The sequence below is a fragment of the Carcharhinus amblyrhynchos genome, chromosome 24, assembly GCF_965287045.1.
Source record: "Carcharhinus amblyrhynchos chromosome 24, sCarAmb.v2.hapA, whole genome shotgun sequence".
Classification (NCBI taxonomy): Eukaryota; Metazoa; Chordata; class Chondrichthyes; order Carcharhiniformes; family Carcharhinidae; genus Carcharhinus; species Carcharhinus amblyrhynchos.
In genome coordinates this window covers 37,929,435-37,954,368 of record NC_137347.1, presented here as the reverse complement: position 1 = coordinate 37,954,368, position 24,934 = coordinate 37,929,435, and the positions used below count along the sequence as shown (strand labels likewise).

Below are 24,934 nucleotides of genomic sequence, written 5' to 3'. Positions count from 1 at the left end.
GAAATCCACAGACACTAACTTGAGTTTAGAGTGGTGTGTATATTTGATCACAGTGTGCTTGAAAGGAATTCTGCAACCAGAATTTTGTCATCCCGCCTGTCACCAAAATAAGACTGGGCAAGGGGCGTACCATGGAAAGGTCCACTGACCCTTGGACGAGATTTTCTGGTTTCAAGGTGAGTGAGGATGAAAAATCCCAGCCTGTGAATTAATGAGACCATTGTAGCTTAAGATGTACTTTGTATTGTGTTAATCTTAAAATCTGTGCATAATTGTTAAGCTAAGGGGCAGTAAAGGAGTATTGTGTCATTATCCATTTTTTTTCATGTTTAATAAATGTTTTTTCTGCCTAAAACTAAATAGTGGTCCCCTGACCCCATTCTCCATGTTTATAAAAAAAGTAAACATTATGGTCTTTTAAGCCAGGGTTCCATTTGGAGATCTTCCTGTTCATTTCTAACATCAAGAGGGATCGTAACACATGGGTAGGAAAATTAGTGAGTAAACTCAAAAGATATAGTACAACCCAATGCAAAATATTGGCAACTGGATAGGAATTTTATACAAATACACTTTTCTACAAGGCAATGAAGATCTGTTATCTGACAATTATAGCTCCTGCTTATTTAATCCAAATCGATTTCTGCAGACACCAAAAACAAATGTTGAAGTCCAAACTTGCACATGAAAGGCACTTATGGTGTCTGTTTTAGACAGTCAATCAAGACACATGCAAAGAGGCTTTTACCACAGTGGCAACGTCTATGATGCATAAACAGATTGGACATTGCACTCCATTAGTGATGCCTTTTGCCTACTTTAGCACAAAAAAGCACTAATTTTAAACACATTGTGCTGTAAAAAATATAATTGTAACAATCAAAAAAGTAATTCTATAACTTCTTAAAAACATTCTTGCGGAAATAACATTCACAATATAAGAGTAAATGCTGTAAATGGATGTCACCCATTTCAATGTTCACAAATTGAATGTCTGTCCTAATTCCTTTGCCTGTTCCTTGCCCTTGTGTCAAAGCAAGGTTATGTAAACTATTGCATGATATCTGTTGAGTCTCAAAATATTATTATGCATATTATGAGCCAGACGAAACATTCCATCAATGTGCCAAGAATATTTAGCTGTTCTGTGCCTCATTTCTATTTACACACCTGAACTCTATATCATTTGATACCCATACCTAATAAAAATGTCTCCAAAAACCTGGAAGGGTTGATGTTTTTAAAAATCAGTAATTTGTGGCTTTTGATACAACTCAAATTGAAGAAAAAGCTTAAAAAATGAGTAATGGTGACTGGATGTTTGGCAAATTTGATTGCATCATTTGTAATTTTTGTTGATTATATATTGAAGTCTTAGATCCAACATGTCTAATATTCTTCAAACGTCACAATCAAGTCAAAACAAACTGTTTCTAAAAATTGCGCAGAAAGAAAGGCAGTTAACATATTCACTTGCGTAAAAGTTGATTTTTTTGTAATCAACAAAACGAAGGAGTTTGTCATCGACTTCAGGAAACGTAAAGGAGAACATGACCCTGTCTATCACAATGGGGACAAAGTAGAAAGGATCGCGAGCTTCATGTTTTTAGGCGTCCAGATCACCAACAACCTGTCCTGGTCCCCCATGCTGACACTATAGTTAAGAAAGCCCACCAACGCCTCTACTTTCTTAGATGACTAAGGAAATTTGGCATGTCAACTATGACTCTCAGCAACTTTTACAGATGCACCATAGAAAGCATTCTTTCTCATGGTATCACAGCTTGGTATGGCTCCTGCTCTGTCCAAGACTGCAGGAAACTACAAAAGGTCATGAATGTAGCCCAATCCATTACACAAACCAGCCTCCAAACCATTCACTCTGTCTATACTGCCTGCTGCCTCAGCAAAGCAGCCAGCATAATTAAGGATCCCACGCATCCTGGACATTCTCTCTTCCATCTTCTTCCTTCAGGAAAAAGCTACAAAAGTCTGAGATCACATACCAACCGACTCAAGAACAGCTTCTTCCCTGCTTCTGTCAGACTTTTGAATGGACTTACCTTGCATTAAATTGATCTTTCTCCACGCCCTAGCTATGATTGTAACACTACATTCTGCACTCTTTCATCTCCTTCTCTATGAATGGTATGTTTTGTCTATATAGTGCGCAAGAAACAATACTTTTCACTGTATGTTAATACATGTGACAATAATAATTCAAATCAAATCTTTTAGGCGAAAAGTTGACTTTTACCCAAGTAACATTTTTGAAGGGTTGATATGTATATTTGATTTGGACTGCAGTGAAATCCAAAAATGATTATTGCAGTGGAATAGAGTAAAAACCAACAACATTTAAGGATTGGTCGGAATTTACATTGCTCAGGCGGGAATGCCTGGTAGTACATGAAAACATACAAGTAGTCAGGTGCATGTCACAAAACTGTCATACACAAGCAATATATTGTGAGCAAGTGCGAGAATTTAAAGCTTGACCGCCAACAATCAAGCAGACAATTTAGCCCATTAAGGGCCAATTGGGTGCAATTTTATGTGGCCGGTCTGCTTTTACGGTTGGCATGCAGGCCGATTGACCAGGTAGCCTTTACATTGTAGCTGGATCCAGGCAGGATGAGCTGTCAGGGCAGAAATAAAATTAATAAATGTATTTGAGGACTGAGGTCTGTTTGTGAATATACTGCCCACACACTCATGGCATAGCTTTGACATGGATATTTATTTTTCATGGGTCAACAGCTAGAATGAGTTTGTTAACCACTAAAGGCAAGAAAATGATAAAACACATGCATATGTATTCATACAGATTAGAAATTAGAATTGAGTCCAAAGTAGATCAATTTAAAAAAGTACACAAAACAGTCCTTGACTCACGAGGGATAGATGACTGAGCATTGCCGCCATTGCAATATGAGATTCTCTTCCTAACTTCAGCGGGTGAATAGTCATTCTGAGATTCCAGTTTTAGGCAGCTTGGTGGAGAAGCCTCCCTTTTTCCATTTCAGCTATTTGCTGACTCGATTTATTTCAACATTCAAAGAGAGAGATAGGGATATACCTGCAAAAAGCTTTTACAGGGATGTTGTCGCTGGTTGGCTTCTTCTTCTGCGTCACACATGTTCTGACATCTCAGCACTGGTTCACAAACACATACTTGGGGCAACTTTTCAGCTGTCTTTATCCCAGTCTTTTATATTCCTGGAAGGCAATATCCACCAACCTGTCTGGACATTACTCATAGATATTTTTTGCTGAGATGATGTTCAGCTCCCATTATGTCCCATTATCTCCACCAGAGATGACAATTAGTTTAAGTGTACTTTAGAAATATCTTTATATGGAAACAGGACGAGGCTCCATTATCTCTCAGAGTTGTCTCTCCCCTAGCATCTCTAGCAATTCAGCCAATGACTGACTTTATATTCACAGCCATTTTTGGCTTGTATGTCCTTTTTAAAAAGTGTTATTTAAAATATAATATTTCCAGACATAATTTAGTGTTTTTCTTTCATTATTATAATAAACTTTGCCTTTGAAAACTCTGTGAGAGAGAAACCAAGATTGTGTTTGAGTTGAATATAGCTCATCTTCAGAATGGAAGAACATCAAAATATTAACTCCATTCCTCTCTTCACAAATGCTGCCAGATCTGCTGAGAATTTTCAGCACTTTCTTTTATTTCACATTTCCAGCGTTTGCAGTATTTTGCTTTTATGAAATCTCCTGTCATGCTTTCAAGAACATGCTTAAAATCTTTATTTATTTCTCACCATTATCCTGTTCCTCAATAAATCACTTTTTTTCTTCTTCCATCCATTTCATGTTCAGTGTTTCATTTCTAAGTGAATAAGTGACATTTCTGCATGTGAGGATTACTGGGAATACAAATTGTTGAGAGGTGCTAGTTTTCAAGAAGAATATTAGTGAAACAGGTCCTTTTTGCATATTCCTTATTAGACCTCAAATGAATTAGAGTGAAATTATTCATTCTATTCAAGGGCAACAAGGTGTTGCATTGTAGTTCAATGTTACATTGCCATTTGGCAAATGGACGAGAGTCATCTGCCAGTTTTAGAGAACTGGCTGTCAAATTGCAGCAAGGAGACTAGAATATCAATCTTAAAAAGCTTATGAACAAAAATAGAGCATTAATTGCAAATGAAATATACTTGATTTTTCACAAAGCAATTGTAAGGAAAATATTGGTATTACGTTGAATATATATTTACATGTCAGAAAGATTTCTAAGTTCTGTATTTTTTCTAGCGGTTTTGTTTATTGACAAAAACAAAAAACACTGCAACTAATGAGACATTTCTACAAACATTGATGAAAAATAGATAGGATAAACGTGAAATGATTTTTACGATGATTCTCAGAAATGCATAACAGGACTTTTCCAGTTACTTTTTGTAATCTTGTGTCTGTAAAAGTTGTGCTAATCTTGACATCAAAGATCTGGTGCCAAGGGTTGCAGTTGAATATAGTAAATGTTATTTGAAGCTCTGTGGGGAATAAATCGGAAAGAATATATTTTCTGCTCCATGTTACAGTGCTGTTAAACATACAAATGAAATTAATGAGGCTTATCCAATCCAAGCATTAATTCCTGGCTATGCTTTCTCTTTAATGGAATATTAGTGAAAATGAATGGAGACAGGAGTGTCCTGTTTCCTTATTTATCTACACACTGTGTCCAAAATATCTCACATTAAATATTTATTGCTAGATATGTCAACCTTGAAAAATATGGTCAGTTCAGTTTCTCTAAGTTCGTAAGAAAAGCAGACGCTAACGTTTTCTTTTTATTCACAGGGTATGTGGGAATCGCTGGCAAGGTCGTTTATTGCCCATCCCCAATTGCTCTTCAGAAGGGGATAGTGAGAAGTCCATGTAGTGAAGTTGCTCCCACAATGTTGTTATGTAGGATGGTTCAGGATTTTGACACAGCAGCAGTATATTTCCAAGTCAAGAAAATACATGCTTCAAAGGAGAACTTGCAAATGGAAACCCAGTTGAAGGGTTAGTTTTCAGCTTGACCAAAAAGCTGAAATTGTGCTTGTAAGTTGATCTTATTGTGTGGTGTGGTGTGTTTGAACATAGTTTTGATAAATTCTTGAATAAAAGTGAAGAATCCCACTCTGAATCACATATGGCTGAACTTCAGGAGAAAACATTCTGACATTTGTGGTGACTCCCAATAACCTCAGTCACTGTGGTTGGCTGCTGAGCTATTCATTATATGCCCCCTAAAGAGGTGCGGGGCATGAGGACAATGAGGTCTTGGTAGGAGACAGCTTATTGGGGGAGGAGCAGGATGTAGGAGAAGAGGAGGGATTGGAAGCTGAGTCAGAAATCCTGAATCGAGAGAGGTGCCACGGTTGCATAAGATGATCTCTTCCTATCACCTCCCAGGAAAAGCTTCCAGCTGACTTTTTGGACCAGATTTTCTGACATTCTGGAAAAAAAATCAGTAGGTGTGGTTTATCCATCAGTTTGGAAGGTGGGGGCATGATACAGCCAGCAAGGTCAGCTCCGCAAAGATCAGAGTGCCATCTTTAAAAGCACCCCAATCAACACTAAGTAAATGCCCCCAGCCCCCATCCCAAAATAGAGAACCCCCTCACCAGAATCGAGGCCTCCACCACCACAGCACAAGCAACAGGGCACTCCCCACCATCACAAGGCCAACAATGGCTCCTCTCCCCCTTTGCAGGCATCGGGCTTTTTCCTGTCACCACTCCCCACACCCTTTTTCAGGGATCAGGGCTCTCCCCACTCCCCTCTGCAGGCTTTGTTGCTCTTCCCAACCACCCCTCACCAGGCCAACATCAGGGCAACTCCTCACCCACACAACTGCGGTCTTAGGAGCCCCCTCTTCCCATCACCACAGTCTCGGGGACACAGTTCAGAGGAACCCCTTCCATGGGCCTCCCCTGAGGGCCCACCCCTGGCACTGCCCTGGCACATGTTGGCACTGTCTGAGCTTGTTCCTCTCTCACCAGGGTCTACACTTACCTGGGAGCCCCCGGTGGGATCCCTTGACTTTTCCCATCTTCTAGAGCAGCTGTGAGGTTTCAATATTTCACCAGGAGGATCATGTGGCAAGAAAACATACTGTTAAAATTGATTTTGATACACTTAAATGACATTCCTTCCCTCTCCGGGTGGAACCCTTGTATGTCACTGGCTGGGGGCAGGGAAAAATCAGGAAATGTGATCTTGCTGGTGAGAATCATGTTTCCCAACACTCGCACTATTTTGTGTCTGTGTTGCCATTCTGGCTGACAGTTAATGTGTTTGCAAAATTGCCCCTCCACATGTTCCACAGGCTATCCTGTTCAGATCACTGTTCTCTGCAGATCACACCAAATCATGAATGGGCCTCAAGCTGCTAATTTCAGTCTTGGAAAATGCCCAGTCTACATCAAATTATCCCAGAAGGTAATTTTGAGCAATAGATGAAGCTAGCTGTTTTATACTGCTGCTATGCAGTAGCCAAATAAGTCATATTGCACACAAACAGGAGACTGTCATCAAACCAAAAAGATGTTCTGCCTATCACACAAATAAGTAATGTGGTATATGAATTTCATGACGCCAGGTACATAGGTCATATGTCCCAAAGACTAGGAGATTGTGTCAAACACATGTCACTTCAGCTGTTTGCAACAGGCAAAGTCCTGGCAATATCCAACCAGCCCGTGCTTAAAAAACTTAAAGCATTCAACATTGACCCAATGATTGTTTAACAAATGCTGAGCAATCAGATGTTCTAAGAATGACAATAACAGCCCTGATGTACTAAGAATTACAATGATTTAAGGTTATCAGTTGTGCTCACAGTGTGGCTCACTCATGTGTACTAGAAGCTACATATATTCACACGCGGGGCTGTCCTTTGCAGGCAGAACAAGCACGTCCCCAGGTTGCACCTGTTTCAACTAAAAAAAAATCTTTGGGGACAACGATTCCCTGATCATTCCCCATGGCAGTGTCTTGACCAATCAGAGTCAACCTGCCTGGTTTGAATTTAAACAAAAGTTTGGCAGTTAACTGTTTCCTAGTATATTCTGCATGGCAACACCTCTACCAATTAGAGACCACTTGTTAAATTGTGGTTCCTTTTGCAATTGATTTTCTTGTGAATTTGTCCTGGTGAGTACAAGATGAAAATCTTCAACAATATGTCTCTTTTTTCAGCAATAGTCAAGTTCTGTACAGCCAAACAACTACTTAAATTAATTCTTAATTAGCAGGTTTTAATGCTGAATTTGTGTTCAGCAAGATGAGGCATACATCTCCCTTTTTGAGGTATCAATATAACTGTTAAGCACTCTCAAGTATACAAGTATAAAACTTCATCTACAGTGCACCAGTTGCAATGGAAGATGCTTATTGTACTAGTCTGACAGATTTGACTTACAAGAACAGCTTTCTGATGGTCTTCCGGAGTAGGATTGTCAGTTTAATACCAAGCAATTGTAAATAAGGTGCCATTTGGTATTTTGGGTTGGTGGCCACTGTAAACTAAACTCATACCATTCAACTCATGCTCATTACAGTTTAAAACAGAAGAAGCTTTCATCCATTTTATCAGGGTTAAATTCTAACCAGAGCTCTCGAGGTGAAAACCATAGTCTAATTAGTTTCTTCAAAACCATAATTTTATGAAGGTGATGACTGACAAGTGAATAGCAAGTTTCCAGTGTTACAGCCATGAAAATTGAAGATATACAGAAAGTTAGAATTGGAGGAGTGAAGGGATCTTGGTAGGTTATCGGGCTAAAGGAGTTTACAGAGATAGAGAAGGGTAAGGTCCCAAAGAGATTTGAAAACAAGGATGAAAATTAGAAAATCAAGGCAATGCTGAACTGTGAGTTAGTAGATTGCTAGCACAAGAATGATGAGTGAAAGAGGACTTGGTGCGAGTTAGAATATGGGTCACAGAATTTTGGATGAGCTCAATGAAGGGCGGCCAGCCAGAAGAATATTGGAATAGTCAACTCTTGAGGTAACATGGACAACAGATTGTTACTGCACTGTTATATTCGTTACCTTATAAAGTCTAAGAGAAAACATAATATTGGAGCGCTATTGCATTTCTCCATGATACCTACACTGGCCTAAGATATGAAAGATTCATTATAAGTTAAAAAAATGTTATGGCTTGTCATTTCAGCTGCAAAAGTAAATGAGCTGATATGTAAAACCTTTTCTTGGTCTTGCAATTGAAGTTCAGTTTCTGGAATTTTAGGAGACAGAACACATATAAATGGAGTCACAGGAAGATATGGTATTTCCTGATAAAATAAAAGGTGCTTCATAATTCTAACCCTGTTTTCTGTTCAACACCTCTTGTTGATATTCTCAGTGTACTGCAAAGACAGAAGTCTTCTGTCTAGAGGGCTACTTGAATGTAACATGGCCGAACTTGGTTTGAAATGTGTAAAAACAAATAGAAATTGTGGCCATGTTCTTTATAAATTGCAAATCACTGTAACTGTGTGGAAGGTATTCACTATTTTGATTGCTAGTTTCAAGCAGTTCTCAGGGACAGAATGTAACTGAGTGCCCTTTGACTACCTCACATTCCAACAGTCTGCAAAAGCTTAATAGGCAAATAGAGGTACTATTACAGAAGATGCAGTGTGGTAGGAAGCAGTCTTGGCCAGAGGAAACACGATTCTGATTTTGTAAAACTGTGACTTATAAACTACTTACTCCTCCTTAGATTCCTGCTTCAGACATTTGGAAAGATTTCAAGGAACTTGCCATGGTACATTTCCATTCTTATCATTAAAAGTTTGACTGAGGTTAAATGTATCTTCCCTATGGTGATCAATATACTTGAGCCACTTTTGGTCATTACAGAACCAGCAGGTTAGTAAGTATTAAATCTATTTGTAATTTTATCTTAGGATGAATGATATCATGTTATTAATATCCAGAACAGTGTTTAAATCATTATTGTAATATACTTTTCTCTTTCAGTAGTAGAAAGCATCAAGTGAAAAAAAAACTGGACAGATATGTTACAGAGCAAGATGAGAATAAAATCTCTTTTACAAATAAGAATTCCCATCTTTCTCCATAATTGATGGTCTGCATGCAAAATTGTATTCTCAGAAATCACACACTTTAAAACTACAGTTATCTGTGTTTTATTGGCCATGATTAATTTTAAAAGAAGAAAAAAATTCTTCTGATTACTTAAAAAGTGGAAATTCACAGCTCAGGCCTTGGAAAGAAAAATAGACAAAATATACAATGCCCATATTAACATCATTGGGAGATGAAAGTTTAATACATATAATACATTCCTCTGTCACTACTTTAATAGTCATTTTAGTCCATTAAATCAATTAATTAATAATTAATATTTGATCCAATACCAGGCACAACAATGTCATACAAGTGTGCTAAACAATTATTTACTAAATTGTCAGTGATATTTCTAGTTTTGTAACTTATATTTCTGCTATAAATGAGACCCATACTTCATATGTACATTTTTAAATTTCACATTTTCTCCCTATTCTGACTTAACATATCGGCAAATGTATTTGTTCCTGTGACCTTCAAGAGTAATTTCCAGCCAAATGTTCATAGCTACAGGCAAAAAGATGCAAATTGACCTTATTTCAATGTGCTGTGTGAAAAACAATTTATAGATCAGAAGTCCTCAATGTGGAGGAAATGTCAAAAAATATCAAACACATAACTCAGCTCCGTGGTTAGGAAAAAGAAATCTGAGAAGATAGCTGCTCAAAAGGCCCACAAGACCCACAAAACCAGGCCAAAACAAAGAAGAATATCAAAGCCAGAAAAGAATGAGTGCAAAAGATTTAGAGATGCCTGCAGATGGGCCAAAAATAAACTAACCACAAAGGGTCATATGGACCACCATGGTTTACCTCAAACGCACATGGAACTCACCACAGTTTAAGAATGGAGCTTGGAACTACTGGTTCAGAAAGGTTATGTATTTTTCCTTGCATTTTAATGCTTGCTAGCTAACTATACTATCAAAATTTCATCCTACTAAGCATCACCCAAGGAATCCCCCAGCAGCGAATTTGAGTTGATGGGGTCAACTTTCCAGTATCAATCTGGTTATTTAATAGTGATAGTCATATACCTATCATTTTGAAAGAGTTGCAGTTGTTCACATCAAGATGTTGCAGTGCCATACTTACTGCATCAAGGTCAGAAACAGTGACTGATCATTTTGAAACAAAACAAATTAACAAGTTTCCAAACTAAACTATATACATCAAACATCATCATTTTAGTATCTATCATTTGTCTTGCAGTAAGTGAGTTGCATTTACTCAAACCCCTCGATCTTGCACTTGTCCCTTCTGTAGCTCATAAGAGCATCCCATCTAATTTTCAATGTGTACTGTGACTAGGGAAAAGAATATATAAGGTAGTTATCGACAGCCTTCCTCATATGTGCTTAAAGGAAACACAAAACCACTCCCTGAAGGATCCTCAAGCTGTGAGCAACTGTTGTCCCTTGGGGTTCTCATCTGCCTTCACCACTGAAAATCTGCTAGTTACGGCCTTGGTCTAACTCATAACCCTGAACATGAGATTCTTCCTGGGCATGAGAAAACTTGCAAACAGGCAGGAATAACCAGCACCTAAGGTCTCAAATGATTCTGTAACCTCCTATCATTTGTGCTGGATATCAATAATGAGAAATTGTAATACCTATTCAAGAACCTGTGTCTAAAATTGATATAAAAAGTCAAAACCTGTAAACAGGCACATGTAGAAAATAAAACACATCCATAGGAAAAATATGAAACATTGACAGAACAGGGACAGGGGAATCCATGTTTTGAGCTCAGTCTGTTGTATTAATGATAAAGTGAATTTAATGAGTGTTTTATTTTGTTGTCATGCATGCTGGTTTATTATGCTATAACTTATAAAATTTACATAAGAACATAAGAAATAGGAGCAGGAGTAGGCCATCTAGCCCTTCGAGCCTGCCCCGCCATTCAATAAGATCATGGCTGATGTGAACTGGATCAGTTCCACTTTCCCGCTTTCTCCCCATAACCCTTAATTCCCTTGTCTGTCAAAAACCTATCTACCCGTGCCTTAAATATATTTAGCGAGGTAGCCTCCACCACTTCAACGGGCAGAGAATTCCAGAGATTCACCACCCTTTGAGTGAAGAAGTTCCTCCTCAACTCCGTTCTAAACTGCTCCCCCCCTTATCTTGAGGCTGTGCCCTCTAGTCCTGCTGTCCTTTCTGAGCGGGAAGAATCTCTCTACCTCTACCCTATCCATCCCTTTCATTATGTTATACGTCTCTATAAGATCCCCCCCCTCATCCTTCTAAACTCCAACAAGTACAGACCCAGTCTATTTAGTCTCTCTTCACAGTCTAACCCCCTCATCTCCGGTATCAGCCTAATGAACCTCCTCTGCACTCCCTCCAAGGCCAAAATATCCTTGCGCAAGTGCAGCGACCAAAACTGCACACAGTACTCCAGCTGCAGCTTCACCAATGCCCTTTACAGTTGCAGCAAGACCTCCCTGCTTTTATATTCTATCCCCCTCGCTATAAAGGCCAGCATCCCATTCACCTTTACAAAACTGTTTTATCAATTGTTCCTTAGTCTGAGTACAAAATATCAAGATGGTGAAATGCAGTACTTGGTCAACAGCCTTATATTCAAAATTCAATGTATATGCATGCAATACATATATAAAACTGGAATCATTCTAAATATAGTTTAGTTTATTAATGTCACAAGTAGGCTTACATTTACGTCGCAACTAAATTACTGTGAAAATCCCCTAGTCACCACATTCTGGCATCTGTTTGGGTACACTTAGGGAGAATTTACATGGCCAATACACCTAACCAGCACATCTTTCAGATTGTGGGAAGAAAATGGAGCACTCAGAGGAAACCCACACAGACACAGGGAGAACATGCAGACTCTGCACAGACAGTGACCCAAGCTGGGAATTGAACCTGGGTCCCTGGTGCTGTGAGACAGCAGTGCTGACCACTGCACCATTGTGCCTCTTGGTGCATTATGTGATGCTTTGCAGGAGTTCAGTGCAGAATGTGATGAACAATCAAGTGGTCAACATAATAGCCTCTTAATTGCCCACAGCTGGTAAAATCCCCTCTGCAAACCTGCCATTCAGCCACACTCAGGATCTGCTTTTGGTCCAGGCTGCAGGATCCAGCATATGCCAGTAAATTTTGGCCCAATGCAATGATCTTTAATCTCATTTACTATTTCCAAACAATTGTTCCATCTTCATTGGTGCTCGTTACTAATAAGAAAACAAGAGGAAGATCATGAAGATGATAGAGGCAAATATAGTTGAACAACATTGAAGAATGATTCAGGGTAAAGTTATTTGAAGGTGTGGAACAGGATTTTCCTTGCAGGCTTAAGGACCTTGCCATCAGGCTCAGATGGGGAGCAGAAATCCACATTGAATAGGGAATAGCAGTGATTTTATCCCGAGGACAGGTGCATCATCCAGCTAAGGACAGTGGGTTCTCAAAGCTAAAGGGCCAATTAATAGCCATTTTACCACAATGAAAGGATTTTATTGGTGTCAGAACAATCCCTGCCGTGTGGGGATATCGCCAGGTTCAGTGAGATGGCTTGCCAGGGGCAAGGAATGGACCTTCCTTCCTGAAGTCCCATGTCCTGGAGGGATTCTTCGGTGGCAATAGCCTGCATACCCAGCACATTAAAAAAAATTTTACTGGCCTTTGAGAGAGCCTCAAATTGGAGGTGCCCTTTCCATCCCCAGCCACCCTAGCCTCTATTGGTGATATCTGTACAGCTGCCTCTTAATTGACCAAAGCTAGTAAAATCCCCTCTGCAAACCTGCCATTCACCCACGCTCAGGATCCGCTTTTGGTCCAGGCCGCAGGACCCAGCATACGCCAGTAAAATTCCAGCCCAATGCAATGGTCTTTAATCTAATTTATTATTTCCAAACAATTACTCTATCCTTAGAAGCCGTATCCACATTGCCTTTAAAAATACAAGTAGATGAAGTATAAGTTATTGATATATCTTGACTTTTCTTTTCCTCTTTTCAAACTTGGGTAAATGTACTCCATCTAGATTTCTTGTTTCAAAAAGTCTGTTAACCATTCATTTAAAACTATATTTTTTAATTACATTAACACTTGGCAATTTTTTAATGTGGGTGGTGATTATACATTAGGAAAATCAACAAGCTTCTTGTGATTTTCTGAGTCAATAATTATTAAATCAACTACACAGGTTTTTAACTTGATTTTTAATTACAAAACAAATAAATCACTGACTCACAAAATTATATCCAATACTATGCAAGAAAGTATGATTAACGATCTACAGATCAGAATGAGATATTAAATTTAAGGTAAACTACCTTACCTTTTCCACTTGATTATAATGCAAATGCTTATCATTGATTCATTTGCAGATCAGGCCTTTCTGCTTTTTTTTTGTATAGCTGCTCATAATCTACTACTGCTCAAAATGTGGATTTGTTTTACAAGCAAAAGGAAACGTAACATACAGCTGTATTCTATTTTCATTCACTGACTATTCTTTGTTGAAGACAGTCTTTAATGCTGGACACTGTAAAGGTTAAGTAGCAAGAAAGAAGACATGTATATGTGTCAAGGGAGTGATTCATTGTTGAAGGTGTTGTCTTTCAGATGAAACGTTGAACATTTGGACACAAAAGATCCCATAGCAGTACTCAAATAGGGGAATATTCCACCCAGAGCAGATCAAAGGCCAGAAATTCTGCAGCAAGTAACTCACTTCCTGACTCCCCAAAACATAAGAACATAAGAACATAAGAACATAAGAAATAGGAGCAGGAGTAGGCCATCTGGCCCTTCGAGCCTGCCCCGCCATTCAATAAGATCATGGCTGATCTGTCGTGGCTCAGTTCCACTTTCCCGCCCTCTCCCCATAACCCTTAATCCCCTCTCTTATCAAAAACCCATCAACCCGCTTCTTAAAAATATTTAGCGAGGCAGCCTCCACCACTTCAACGGGCAGAGAAAACCTGTCCACCATCTTCAAAGCACAGGTCAGGAGTGTAATGGAATGTTCTCCACTTACCTAGATGAATACAGCTCCAGCAACACTCAAGAAATTCAACACTATCCAGGACAAAGCAGCCCACTTGATTGCTACCCCTTCCAAAATCATTCAGTCCCTCCACCATCGATGAATAGTGGCAGGCATGTGTGTCATCTACAAGAAGTACTGCAGGAACTCACCAAGGTAGCACCTTCCAAACCCACGACTACTACCATCTAGAGGAACAACAGCAGCACTGGGAACACTCCCATCTGGAGGGTCCCCTCCAAGTCACTCACTATCCTGACTTGGAAATATATCATCCTTCCTTCACTGTTGCTGAGTCAAAATCCTGGAACTCCTTCACTAACACCGCTGGGACTGCAGAGTTCAAGCAGGCAGCTCACCATCACCTTCTAAAGGGCAACGAGTGATGGATAATAAATGCTGGTTTAGCCAGAGATGCTGAAAACCCATAAATGATTTTTTAAAAATTAACTTTCCTCCCTCAGCCATCATCAGCAAACAAAAAACTGAACAGGTCGTTCATTTCCTGGGATTTAGTCTGCAAATTGAAAACCACATTTATCCCCTCGCAGAACTGTAAAGAATAGTGCATTGAAATATTGTTCATCAAATTAACTGTTACAGCAGCATATATATTTTGGAGGATTGGGTGAGAGAAAGCAAAAACATGTATGTAGGTCAGCTATGATCTATAATACAATAAAATAAGTTTGATAAAGTACTACCCTTCTCCATATAATTGTGAATTTTAACAGTGGGAAATCCAGACTGCAAATCCTTGTCTACAATTCTGGGATAAATCACTTCAGAAAAATATGTGCCCTGCTTACCAAATGACAATACTTCTTTCACTGATTTGATTTCGTAAAGCTGAATTGGTTTTAATGAATTTTCAGCAAGCAAGGACCTGCCTACATTTTGATTCCCATTTGAGATTAGCCTTCCAATAATGCCAGACAGAACATGTGCTCAAGAACACCAGATTGCCATGGGTGGAAATGAGATAAAAATAGGCAACAAAAAAAAAAATGAATGGATGAATGGTGGGCAATTCCAATATATCCCTGGGTGACCTTAACAGAGGCCAACGTGTCCCTGGCAGCCTATGCTGTGTACAAAATAAAGTTTGAATTGACCATGAAATATATAACAACATTTATGTTTGTCTTTAGCTCTGACGAAGGGTCTTCCAGACTCAAAACATTGGCTTTGGTTTGATTTAATTTATTATTGTCACCCACATTAGTATACAGTGAAAAGTATTATTTCTTGCGCACTATACAGACAAAAAGAGGGAAAGGAGAATGTAGTGTTATAGTTATAGCTAGGGTGAAGAGAAAGATCAATTTGATATAAAGTAGGTCCATTCAGAAGTTTGATGGCAACAGGGAAGAAGCTGTTCTTGAGTTGGTTGGTATGTGATCTCAGACTTTTGTGTCTTTTTCGTGACAGAAGAAAATGGAAGACAGGGCTCTATCCTCTGACCACAGGTGCCAACAGACTTTTTTTTATTCATTTGTGGGACCGAGAGGTTGAAAAGATATAGCTAGTTTTTTTTTACTCATTCGTGGGGCATGGGCATTGCTGGCTGGCCAGCATTTGTTGCCCATCCCTAGTTGCCCTTGAGAGTCAACCACATTGCTGTGGCTCTGGAGTCACATGTAGGCCAAAGGTAAGGACAGCGGACTTCCTACCCTTAAGGGCATTAGTGAACCAGATGGGTTTTTTCCAAACAATCAACAATGGTTTCATAGTCATCTGCAGATTCATAATTCCAGATATTTTTATTGAATTCAAATTCCACCATCTGCCATGACAAGATTCGAATGTAGGTCCCCAGCACATTAACTGAGTTTCTGGATTAATAAAAGCAAATTACTGCAGATACAGGAATCTTAAAAGAGAAAATACTAGCAAAGGGTCATCTGGAGTCAAAACATCAGCTCTTTTCCCTCCTTACAGATGAGGCCAGACCTGCTGAAATTTTCCAGCATTTTCTCTTTTAGTTTCTGGATTAAAAGTCTTGTGATAATACCAGTAGGCTATCACCTCCCCAAAGGTCTCCTGCTGAGATTTTACAGCATTTTCTGTTTGTGTTTCCGATTCCAGTGTCCACCATACTTTGGTGGCATTGTTACCTCACAGCACCAGGAACCTGGATTCGATTCCCAGCTTGGGTCACTGTCTGTGTGGAGTCTGAACGTTCGCCACATGTCTGCTTGGGTTTCCCCCAGGGTGCTCCACTTTCTTCCCACAGTCCGAAAGACTTGCTGGTTTGGCCATGCTAAATTCTCCCCCAGTGTACCCAAACAGGAACCAGAGTGTGGCGATTAGGAGATTTTCATATTAACTGTATTAACATAAGCTTACTCGCGACACTCATAAATAAAGTAAAAAAAACTTAAACCTAGTTTTCATCAGAACTTTTTTTTAATTGATGTGTCTATAAAATATTTTATTATTTTGGTTTATGTTATAGTTCTTTTTTACTTTTTTTTACTTCCTCCCTAGTCTCTGCAACTTGTTGATCATGCCTCTTCTGCTATCTTTAATATATGCCTCTTTTTCCCACCCTCGATTGTTCTCTTCGGTCTTTATTTATCCCTGGAGTCCCATTAATGTTGAGTTCGTTCTTTCTGTTTTCTTTTTTTTAAAAAAAAACTTTTAACCCGGCTGGTGTTAGATTCAGGGCACACTGGCAGATGGAGAGAGCAAAACAGATGACCCAAAGCCAACTTGTGAAACTTTCTCAAGTTGTTGTCATGGGAGATAGAAGCAGGAAGTGGCGAAGCTGTAAGTTCCATCCTGGGCCGTTTAACGGGTCCCTGAGAGAGAGGGAGAGGTGACATTAAAGCTAAAGAGCCTGCACCACCCCCCCCCCCCCCCCCACTATCATATAGTACTTTACCCCCTCCTTTTTTGTTTGTTCGCCCATTAATACCACGAAACAACAAGGCTCAACATGGTGAAGTTTGTCTCTAGTATATACCACGGCAGTCACAGGTGTCTCTTCTGCCATGTCCGAACAGGAACCATCATCCTGACCGCTTCTTACACGGTGAGTGGAATAAATAAGACTAAATAATTATTCAGAAATAAATCTGTATGAAAGCGGGGGGGGGGATAAAATCAGGTTCGCCTCAAAGCCCTTTATCACCATACCTTAATTTAAACAAAATAAGAGAAACAAAAGGAGGCACTTGCTGTGAGGTGGACATTTGGGGTGCGGTGGTTTGAGGGCAGTTCGTTGTCTAATTGCTCCTGCCTTCCTCCTCCCTCCATTTCCGGCTCCAACCGTCCCCAGGCGCGAGGAGAAACCGTTAGCAGCGGTTACCGTTTGAAATTCGAATTAAACGTTGCTCGACTTTACCGCAAAAACAACAAACGGGATGTTGTTTTATGTCATTATTAACGCTTTAAATAATACATGATGGGTTTTAAAAAGGAATAGGGGGAAGAGATTACAATACCGTCCGCTTGAGAATGTTCCCAAATCCAGCAAGTTCTCAAGGGATGAAAGCAAAATTACTGCGGGTGCTGGAGTTTGCAACAAAAGACAAGATAGTGCTGGAAAATCTCAGCAGGTCTGACAGCATCTGTGGAGAGAGTATAGAGCCAATTGGGGCGACTTTACCGTCGCATCTGTTTTCAGTCACGACGCGGTGGTAAAGTGGCCTTAAAAAGCTGAGTGCGATTAGCGCCAATTTTCGTAACTGGCGCCATTTTACAAGTGCCTGATATCCGGCGCAGTCAGCCTCTCGCCAGAAATGGGGAGAGGCAGGTTATTGTACTTAAATCTTTTGAAATGAGCGTTTACATCTGCTTAGCGAGCCTGGCGCTCAGTCATCCGGGTTCGGCCCCCTTTATGACCTCGCTGGGAGAGGTTCTCACCGGCGAGGAGTAGACATGCTCCCCTTGAATGGGGAGAAGTCAATTTGGCCTCGCCAGTGACGTTGGAGGCCATCGAGGCTCTCTCCCTGGGGAGGCTGAGGGCAAGGGGGTGCCTGTTGGGCAGTGCCAGATTGGCAGTACTACCCTGGCACCCAGGCAATGCCCATTGGGCACCCAGGCAATGCCCATTGGGCACCCAGGCAATGCCCACTGGCTAATGGGTGGGTGGGACCAATGGGGGAGGGGTTAATGGGGAGGGAGTCCACTGCCACTCTACAGTCTATGATCAGTTGTGGGGAGGAAGGGAGAGGGGATCCACTGCCACTCTGCAGTCCATGATCGGTGGGGAGAGGAAGGGTGGCTCACTGCCACTCTGCGATTGGTGGGGAAGGGGGGGGGCCCATGATCAATCAGGGTGGCAAGGGGGTTTGGCAGGAGCTGCATCTTGGGCCACGGAATTCCGTGATTACATGGAGAGGGAGTTGCTTCAGATAGCCTGCAGTGGCAGGGCCTGACAGCTCTCATGTGCAACATCAGAGGCCTGCATATGTGCACTGTCTCCCTCTGCAGTCTTTTGGGCATGTTAAGCCCAGAGCCTTCTGCAGCACAGATCAGATGCTCTCAAAATTTTGCACAAAAAGTGCATATGGGGGGACTAAAAACAGGCCTAAAAGTTGGATCTGAAACACTCCCAGTTTCATGTCCACCCCAGCATTCAGAATGAAAATGGTTAAATCGCTGCCAAAGATTCAAAACTGGATTACTTTCGACAGAGCCAGCTAATCTTTCAAATCTGGATGAGCACTGTTGCCTCACAGCACCAGGGACTCATGTTCAATTCCCAGCTTGGGCTATTGTCTGTGGGGAGTCTGCGTGATCTCCCCATGTCTGCATGGGTTTCATAAGAACATAAGGAGCAGGAGTAGGCCATCTAGCCCTTCGAGCCTGCCCCGCCATTCAATAAGATCATGGCTGATCTGTTGTGGCTCAGTTCCACTTTCCCGCCCTCTCCCCATAACCCTTAATCCCCTCTCTTATCAAGAACCCATCAACCCGCTTCTTAAAAATATTTAGCGAGGCAGCCTCCACCACTTCAACGGGCAGAGAATTCCAGAGATTCACTACCCTTTGAGTGAAGAAGTTCCTCCTCAACTCCGTTCTAAACCGCCTCCCCTTTATCTTGAGGCTGTGCCCCCTAGTCCTACTGTCTTTTTTGAGCGGGAAGAGTCTCTCCACCTCTATCCTATCCATCCCATTCATCATCTTATACGTCTCAATGAGATCTCCCCTCATTCTTCTAAACTCTAACGAGTACAAGCCTAGTTTATTCAGCCTCTCCTCATAGCTCAATCCCCTCAACTCCGGTATCAGCCTAGTAAACCTCCTCTGCACTCCCTCCAGGGCCAAAATATCCTTGCGCAGGTGCGGCGCCCAAAACTGCACACAGTACTCCAGCTGCGGCCTCACCAATGCCCTATACAGCTGCAGCAAGACCTCCCTACTTTTATATTCAATCCCCCTCGCTATGAAGGCCAGCATCCCATTTGCCTTCCTGACCACCTGCTGCACCTGCAAGCTGGGTTTTTGCGACTCATGCACAAGGACCCCGAGGTCCCTCTGCACTGTCGCCTGCTGCAGTTTTTCGCCACGTAAATAATAGTCCTTCCTACCATTCTTCCTACCAAAGTGGACCACCTCACACTTGCCAACATTAAATTCCATTTGCCATTTCCTGGCCCATTCGCCCAGCCTATCTAGATCCTTCTGCAGACTCTCCACACCCTCCGCACAATTTGCCTTTCCCCCAATCTTGGTGTCATCAGCAAATTTCGACACCCTGCACTCGGTTCCCTCCTCCAGATCATCTATATAAATGGTAAATAGCTGAGGCCCCAGCACCGACCCCTAGGGCACCCCACTAGTCACCAACCGCCAATCCGAATAGCACCCATTGACCCCCACTCTCTGCCTCCTATTTGACAACCAATCCTCTATCCAGCTTCCTCCAGCTTCTTCCCACAGTCTGAAAGACTTGTTGATTAGATGCGTTGGACATACTAAATTCTCCCTCTGTGTACCTGAACAGGCACCAGAGTGTGACAACTAGGGGATTTTCACAGTAACTTCATGTCAGACTACTGATGACACTAAAATAGGTGTTATAGTAGACAGTGATGAAGGTTATCAAAAATTGCAGCAGGATCTTGATCAGCTGAGGAAGTGGGCCGAGAAATGGCAGATGGAGTTCAAGGAAGATAAATGTGAGGTGCTGCATTTTGGAACGTCAAGTCAATGTAGAACTTCCACGGTGAATGATCGGACCTTAGGGAGTATCATGGAACAGAGTGATCTTGGGGTTCTGGTGCACAGTTCTCTAAAGGTGAAGTCACCAGTAGATAGGGTAGTGAAGACGGCTTTTGGCATGTTTGCCTCTGTGAGTCAGGGCATTGAGTATGAAAGTTGGGAAGTTGTGTTGCATTTGTACAAGACATTGGTGATTCCAGACCTAGAGTATTGTGTCCAGTTTTGGTCACCTTGCTATAGGAAAGATTTTATTAAACTGGAGAGAATGCAGAAGAGATTGTCAAGAATTTGCCAGGACTCAAGGGACTGAGTTATAGGGAGAGATTGGACAGGCTATGACTTTTTTCTTTGGAGCAAATAAAGACTGAGGAGTGATCTTATAGAGGTGTATAAGATCATGAGAGGCATGGATAAGGTGAATGCACTCAGTCTTTTTCCCACGATTGGGGATTCAAGAACCAGAAGGTATAGGTTTAAGTTAAGAGGGGAAAGGATCACTGGGAACCTGAGGAGCAACTTTTTTTACTCAGAGAGTGGTATGTATGTGGAATGAGCTGCCAGAGGAAGTGGTTGAGGCAGGCACATTGACAACTTTTAAAAGGCATAGAACATAGAACACCACAGCACAAACAGGCCCTTCGGCCCACAAGTTGCGCCGACCACATCTATACCTACCAAGCCATAGAACTATCTGTAACTTCCAATGTCATTCGATCCCATATACTCATCCAGAAGTCTTTTAAAAGACCCCAGCGAGTTCGCCTCTACCACCACTGACGGCAGCCGATTCCACTCGCTCACCACCCTCTGAGTGAAAAACTTACCCCTAACATCTTCTCTGTGCTTGCTTCCCAGCACCTTAAACCTGTGTCCTCTCGTAGTGACCATTTCAGCCCTGGGAAATAGCCTCCGAGAATCCACCCTATCTATTCCTCTCAACATTTTATAAACCTCTATCAGGTCGCCTCTCAACCTTCGTCTCTCCAGGGAGAAGAGACCTAGCTCCCTCAACCTATCTTCGTAAGGCATACCTCCCAATCCAGGCAACATCCTTGTAAATCTCCTCTGCACCCTCTCAATAGCTTCCACATCCTTCCTGTAGTGAAGCGACCGGAACTGCGCACAGTACTCCAAGTGGGGTCTGACAAGGGTCCTATAAAGTTGCAGCATTACCTCCCGACTCCTAAACTCAATCCCTTGATTAATGAAGGCCAGTACACCATACGCCTTCTTGACCACATCCTCCACCTGCAAGGCCGATTTAAGAGTCCTGTGGACCTGGACCCCAAGATCCTTCTGCTCTTCAACCCAGCTAAGACTCCTACCCTTGATATTGTACTCCTGCATCCTGTTGGTCCTGCCAAAACGGACCACTGCACGTTTATCCGCGTTTGGAAAACACATTGGCATTTGGAACAATACATAGATTGAACAGGTTTAGAGGGATATGGGCCAAATGGGCAGCACAGTGATTAGCACTGCTGCCTCACAACACCAGAGACCTGGGTTCAATTCCTAGTTTGGGTCGTTGTCTGTGCAGAGTTTGCACATTCTCCCCATGTCTGCATGGGTTTTCTCCATGTGTTCTGGTTTCCTCCCATACTCCAAAGATGTGCAGGTTAGGTGGATTGGCCATGCTAAATTGTCCCTTAGTGTCGGGGGACTAGCTAGAGTAAATGCATGGGATAATGGGGATAGGGCATGGGTGGATTGTGCATCGGTGCAGACTTAATGGACCAAATGGCCTCTTTCAGCATTTTAGGGATTCTATGTAATACAGGCAAAAAAGGTTAGCTTAGATGGGCATTTTGGTTAGTATGGACCAGTTTGGGCTAAATGGCCTGTCTCCATGCTGTTGAGTCTGTGATTCACCTGCAGTATTTTGCTTTAGATCAGATTTAAGATTGGGTCCCTTGGTGGCTCCAGTATTTCTCTTGTATCGAAAGGCCTTGTTATTCGTTAAGGATATGTCAAACAAGCTTCATCTGAAATCTAAGCAATGTGAGCAAAGGACGTTGAAGGGAGATTTGAGGGAGAAAAGTGGGGAAAATACAAGCTAATTTTCATAGATGATGGTACAAGGACATGAAGACACTGATTTAAGGTTTTGAACAAGAGTTGAACCAGCCAGATGCAAGGAAGAACATTTTTACACAGCAATTGCTAATAACCCAGATCTTGTTATAAAAATAAAATGTGTTTTCTTAAAAACTTCATATATGCAGAAAAGTATACCTTGAGATTCTTAATTTTTTTAAAAAAGTTACTAAAGCAGTAACCTAGAATGGGAGCTAATGGAAGCGGCACACACTTCTAATCTGGAGATAAACTAGTTGAAATATTAGAAAAAAATCACATGGATGAAAATATTTTTGTTGTAGTGAAGTCTTATCATTGAGGTACTTTGTTCTGGTGATTGTGTTGTCTGAGCAGCTTGTTTATACAAGAAGCAATACTTCAAGCTGTCCCGGAGGCCAGTACAGACTTGTCTGACACTAAAAAAGCAGAATCCAAAATGCTTTTCCTCTTGAAGACCAAAAGCATTGTTTGAAATGTGCATTGAAAACTGCCAAGCATGTATCAATAAGAGAATGGATGTCTTGTTGAGATGGGCATTTTTCCTGATTATGTGTTATCTTTCCTTTCCTTTCTTTCAAAAAACAGTTGTAGAACTGATTTTAGAGGCGAAGTACAGTAGTTAGATTTTGTTTTAGCATTTGTGCATGATGTGCACTCCTGTAGTTAACTATGAAAAAATAAGGATAGTGATTGAGAGACATAGAAATGAAAAGATCATTTCAAATAAATGTTCAAAGACGTGAAAGTCACAACAGCAAAACAGTTTTAAACTGTTTTAGTCCCATCTGGCTGGTGCTGGGAGGGTAGTTAAAATCGACTTGCCCTCTGACATCCTGCACAGAACCTGCCACCTTCAATTTTAATCTACTGTTCTAAGCAGATGACAAATCTGCTGATCTGAAGCTAGCAGGATCCTTCATCATCAGAAACAAAGATTGGAGTTGGACAATTTAATTGATCCTAACTACAATTTGAAATGTGGCTTTCCCACTAGGTTAAGATTGGGAAGAACATTTGAAACCAGAAGACTCAATTTCCCTGATCTTTTATTGCAGGACAAGGAACAATAAATATGTGTTCCCAAAACCTGTCCCAACCCCACCTCCATTTTGCTGCTGAACTTCCCTTTGATGACAGCTGGAAAGAGCCAGCCATGAGCCTATCCCTGTAACACTGCACATTAACCATGGCCAATCCACCTAACCTGCATATCTTTGGACTGCGGGAGGAAACCGAAGCACCCAGAAGTAACCCACCAGACATAGGAAGAATGTGCAAACTCCACACAGAAAGTCACCAAAGACCAGAATCGAACCCTAACGCTGTGAGGCAGCAGTGCTAACTAACCACTGTACCAGCATATCATCTTAGGTTTATATAAGCTGATCATTATCCTTTATTTATTTATTAGTCACAAGTAGGCCTACATTAACAGTGCAATGAAGTTACTGTGAAAATCCCCTAGTCACCACACACAACGCCTGCTTGGTTACACCAGGCGAGAGAATTAAGTGTGGTCAATGTGCCTAACCAACACATAGTTTTGATCTGTGGGAGGAAACCGCAGCACCGGAGGAAACCCACACAGATATGGGGAGAAGGTGCAAACTCTACACAGACTGTGACCCAATGCCGGAATCGAACCCAAGTCTCTGGTGCTGTGAGGCAGCAGCGCTAACCGCTGTCCCACCCTGCCGTAATATTCTATGCCAGTTAAGGGAAAACTTAGAATTTCATTATCTCTTTATTCTTAATGGCCTTATCAATCTGTGATGCTACCTTTAATGTTCTGTGAACATTAAATGCTACCCCCTGGTAGCAAAATAGAACCCCGTGGAACTTTACTGTAATGTCCCAAACAGAAGTCGCTGCTGCTACTGTTGGGATTCAAGGAAAATTGCATTTGGTGCTCATCCTAGTTTAAGTATAAATAACATTTGGTGACACCAAATAACAAGCAAATTAAAGCTTTTGAGAATACGTTGATCCTTCGGAGTTATATAAGGGGTCGGTTATGAATGGTTGTCCCTGGAATCCTAATTGTAGGAAAATACTGCAAATTGATAAAACTTTTAACTTCTTACTTCTCAACATACCATGTTAAGTTGGAGATTATATTTCAAAATATGAAATTCAGTTATTCTGAATCTTTTAAAGATGAGTGGAATTTGATTTGTGCAGTTGCTCGCTGCTCACTAAAACAGTGGCTGCGGCAAGATTGAACACAATTAAAGAGCATTGCTTGTTTAAAATGACCATTTACTACAATTATTTGCAAATACCAGATGCGTGTATGAGGTTGCCTAAATTCTGGTTTTGTTATAATTGCTCATGACTGAAAACTTTTCTCAAAGGAAGTGGTTATATTGCATATTCTTTGCTCACTACATTGCAGGCTTATCCTTGGAAGTGTAATTTTTTTTAAAAAGTTTATTTATTAATCAGAAGTAGGCTTACATTAACACTGCAATGAAGTTACTCTGAAAATCCCCTAGTTGCCACATTCTGGCTCCTGTTCAGGTACAGTG

General features: G+C 41.1%; 1 protein-coding gene across 3 annotated transcripts in view; it reads left to right on the top strand.

Annotated features, from left to right (window-relative positions):
- The first annotated feature begins 17,064 nt into the window (after positions 1-17,064).
- Positions 17,065-24,934, top strand: part of LOC145357918 (lysosomal-associated transmembrane protein 4A-like) — a 29,718-nt gene continuing 21,848 nt past the window's right edge. For all 3 annotated transcript variants that reach the window (XM_080211489.1, XM_080211490.1, XM_080211491.1), the window contains exon 1: positions 17,065-17,190. In XM_080211489.1, coding sequence (XP_080067615.1) covers positions 17,095-17,190 — 96 coding nt within the window. In that variant the 5' untranslated portion in view covers positions 17,065-17,094. The remainder of the gene's footprint in view (positions 17,191-24,934) is intronic.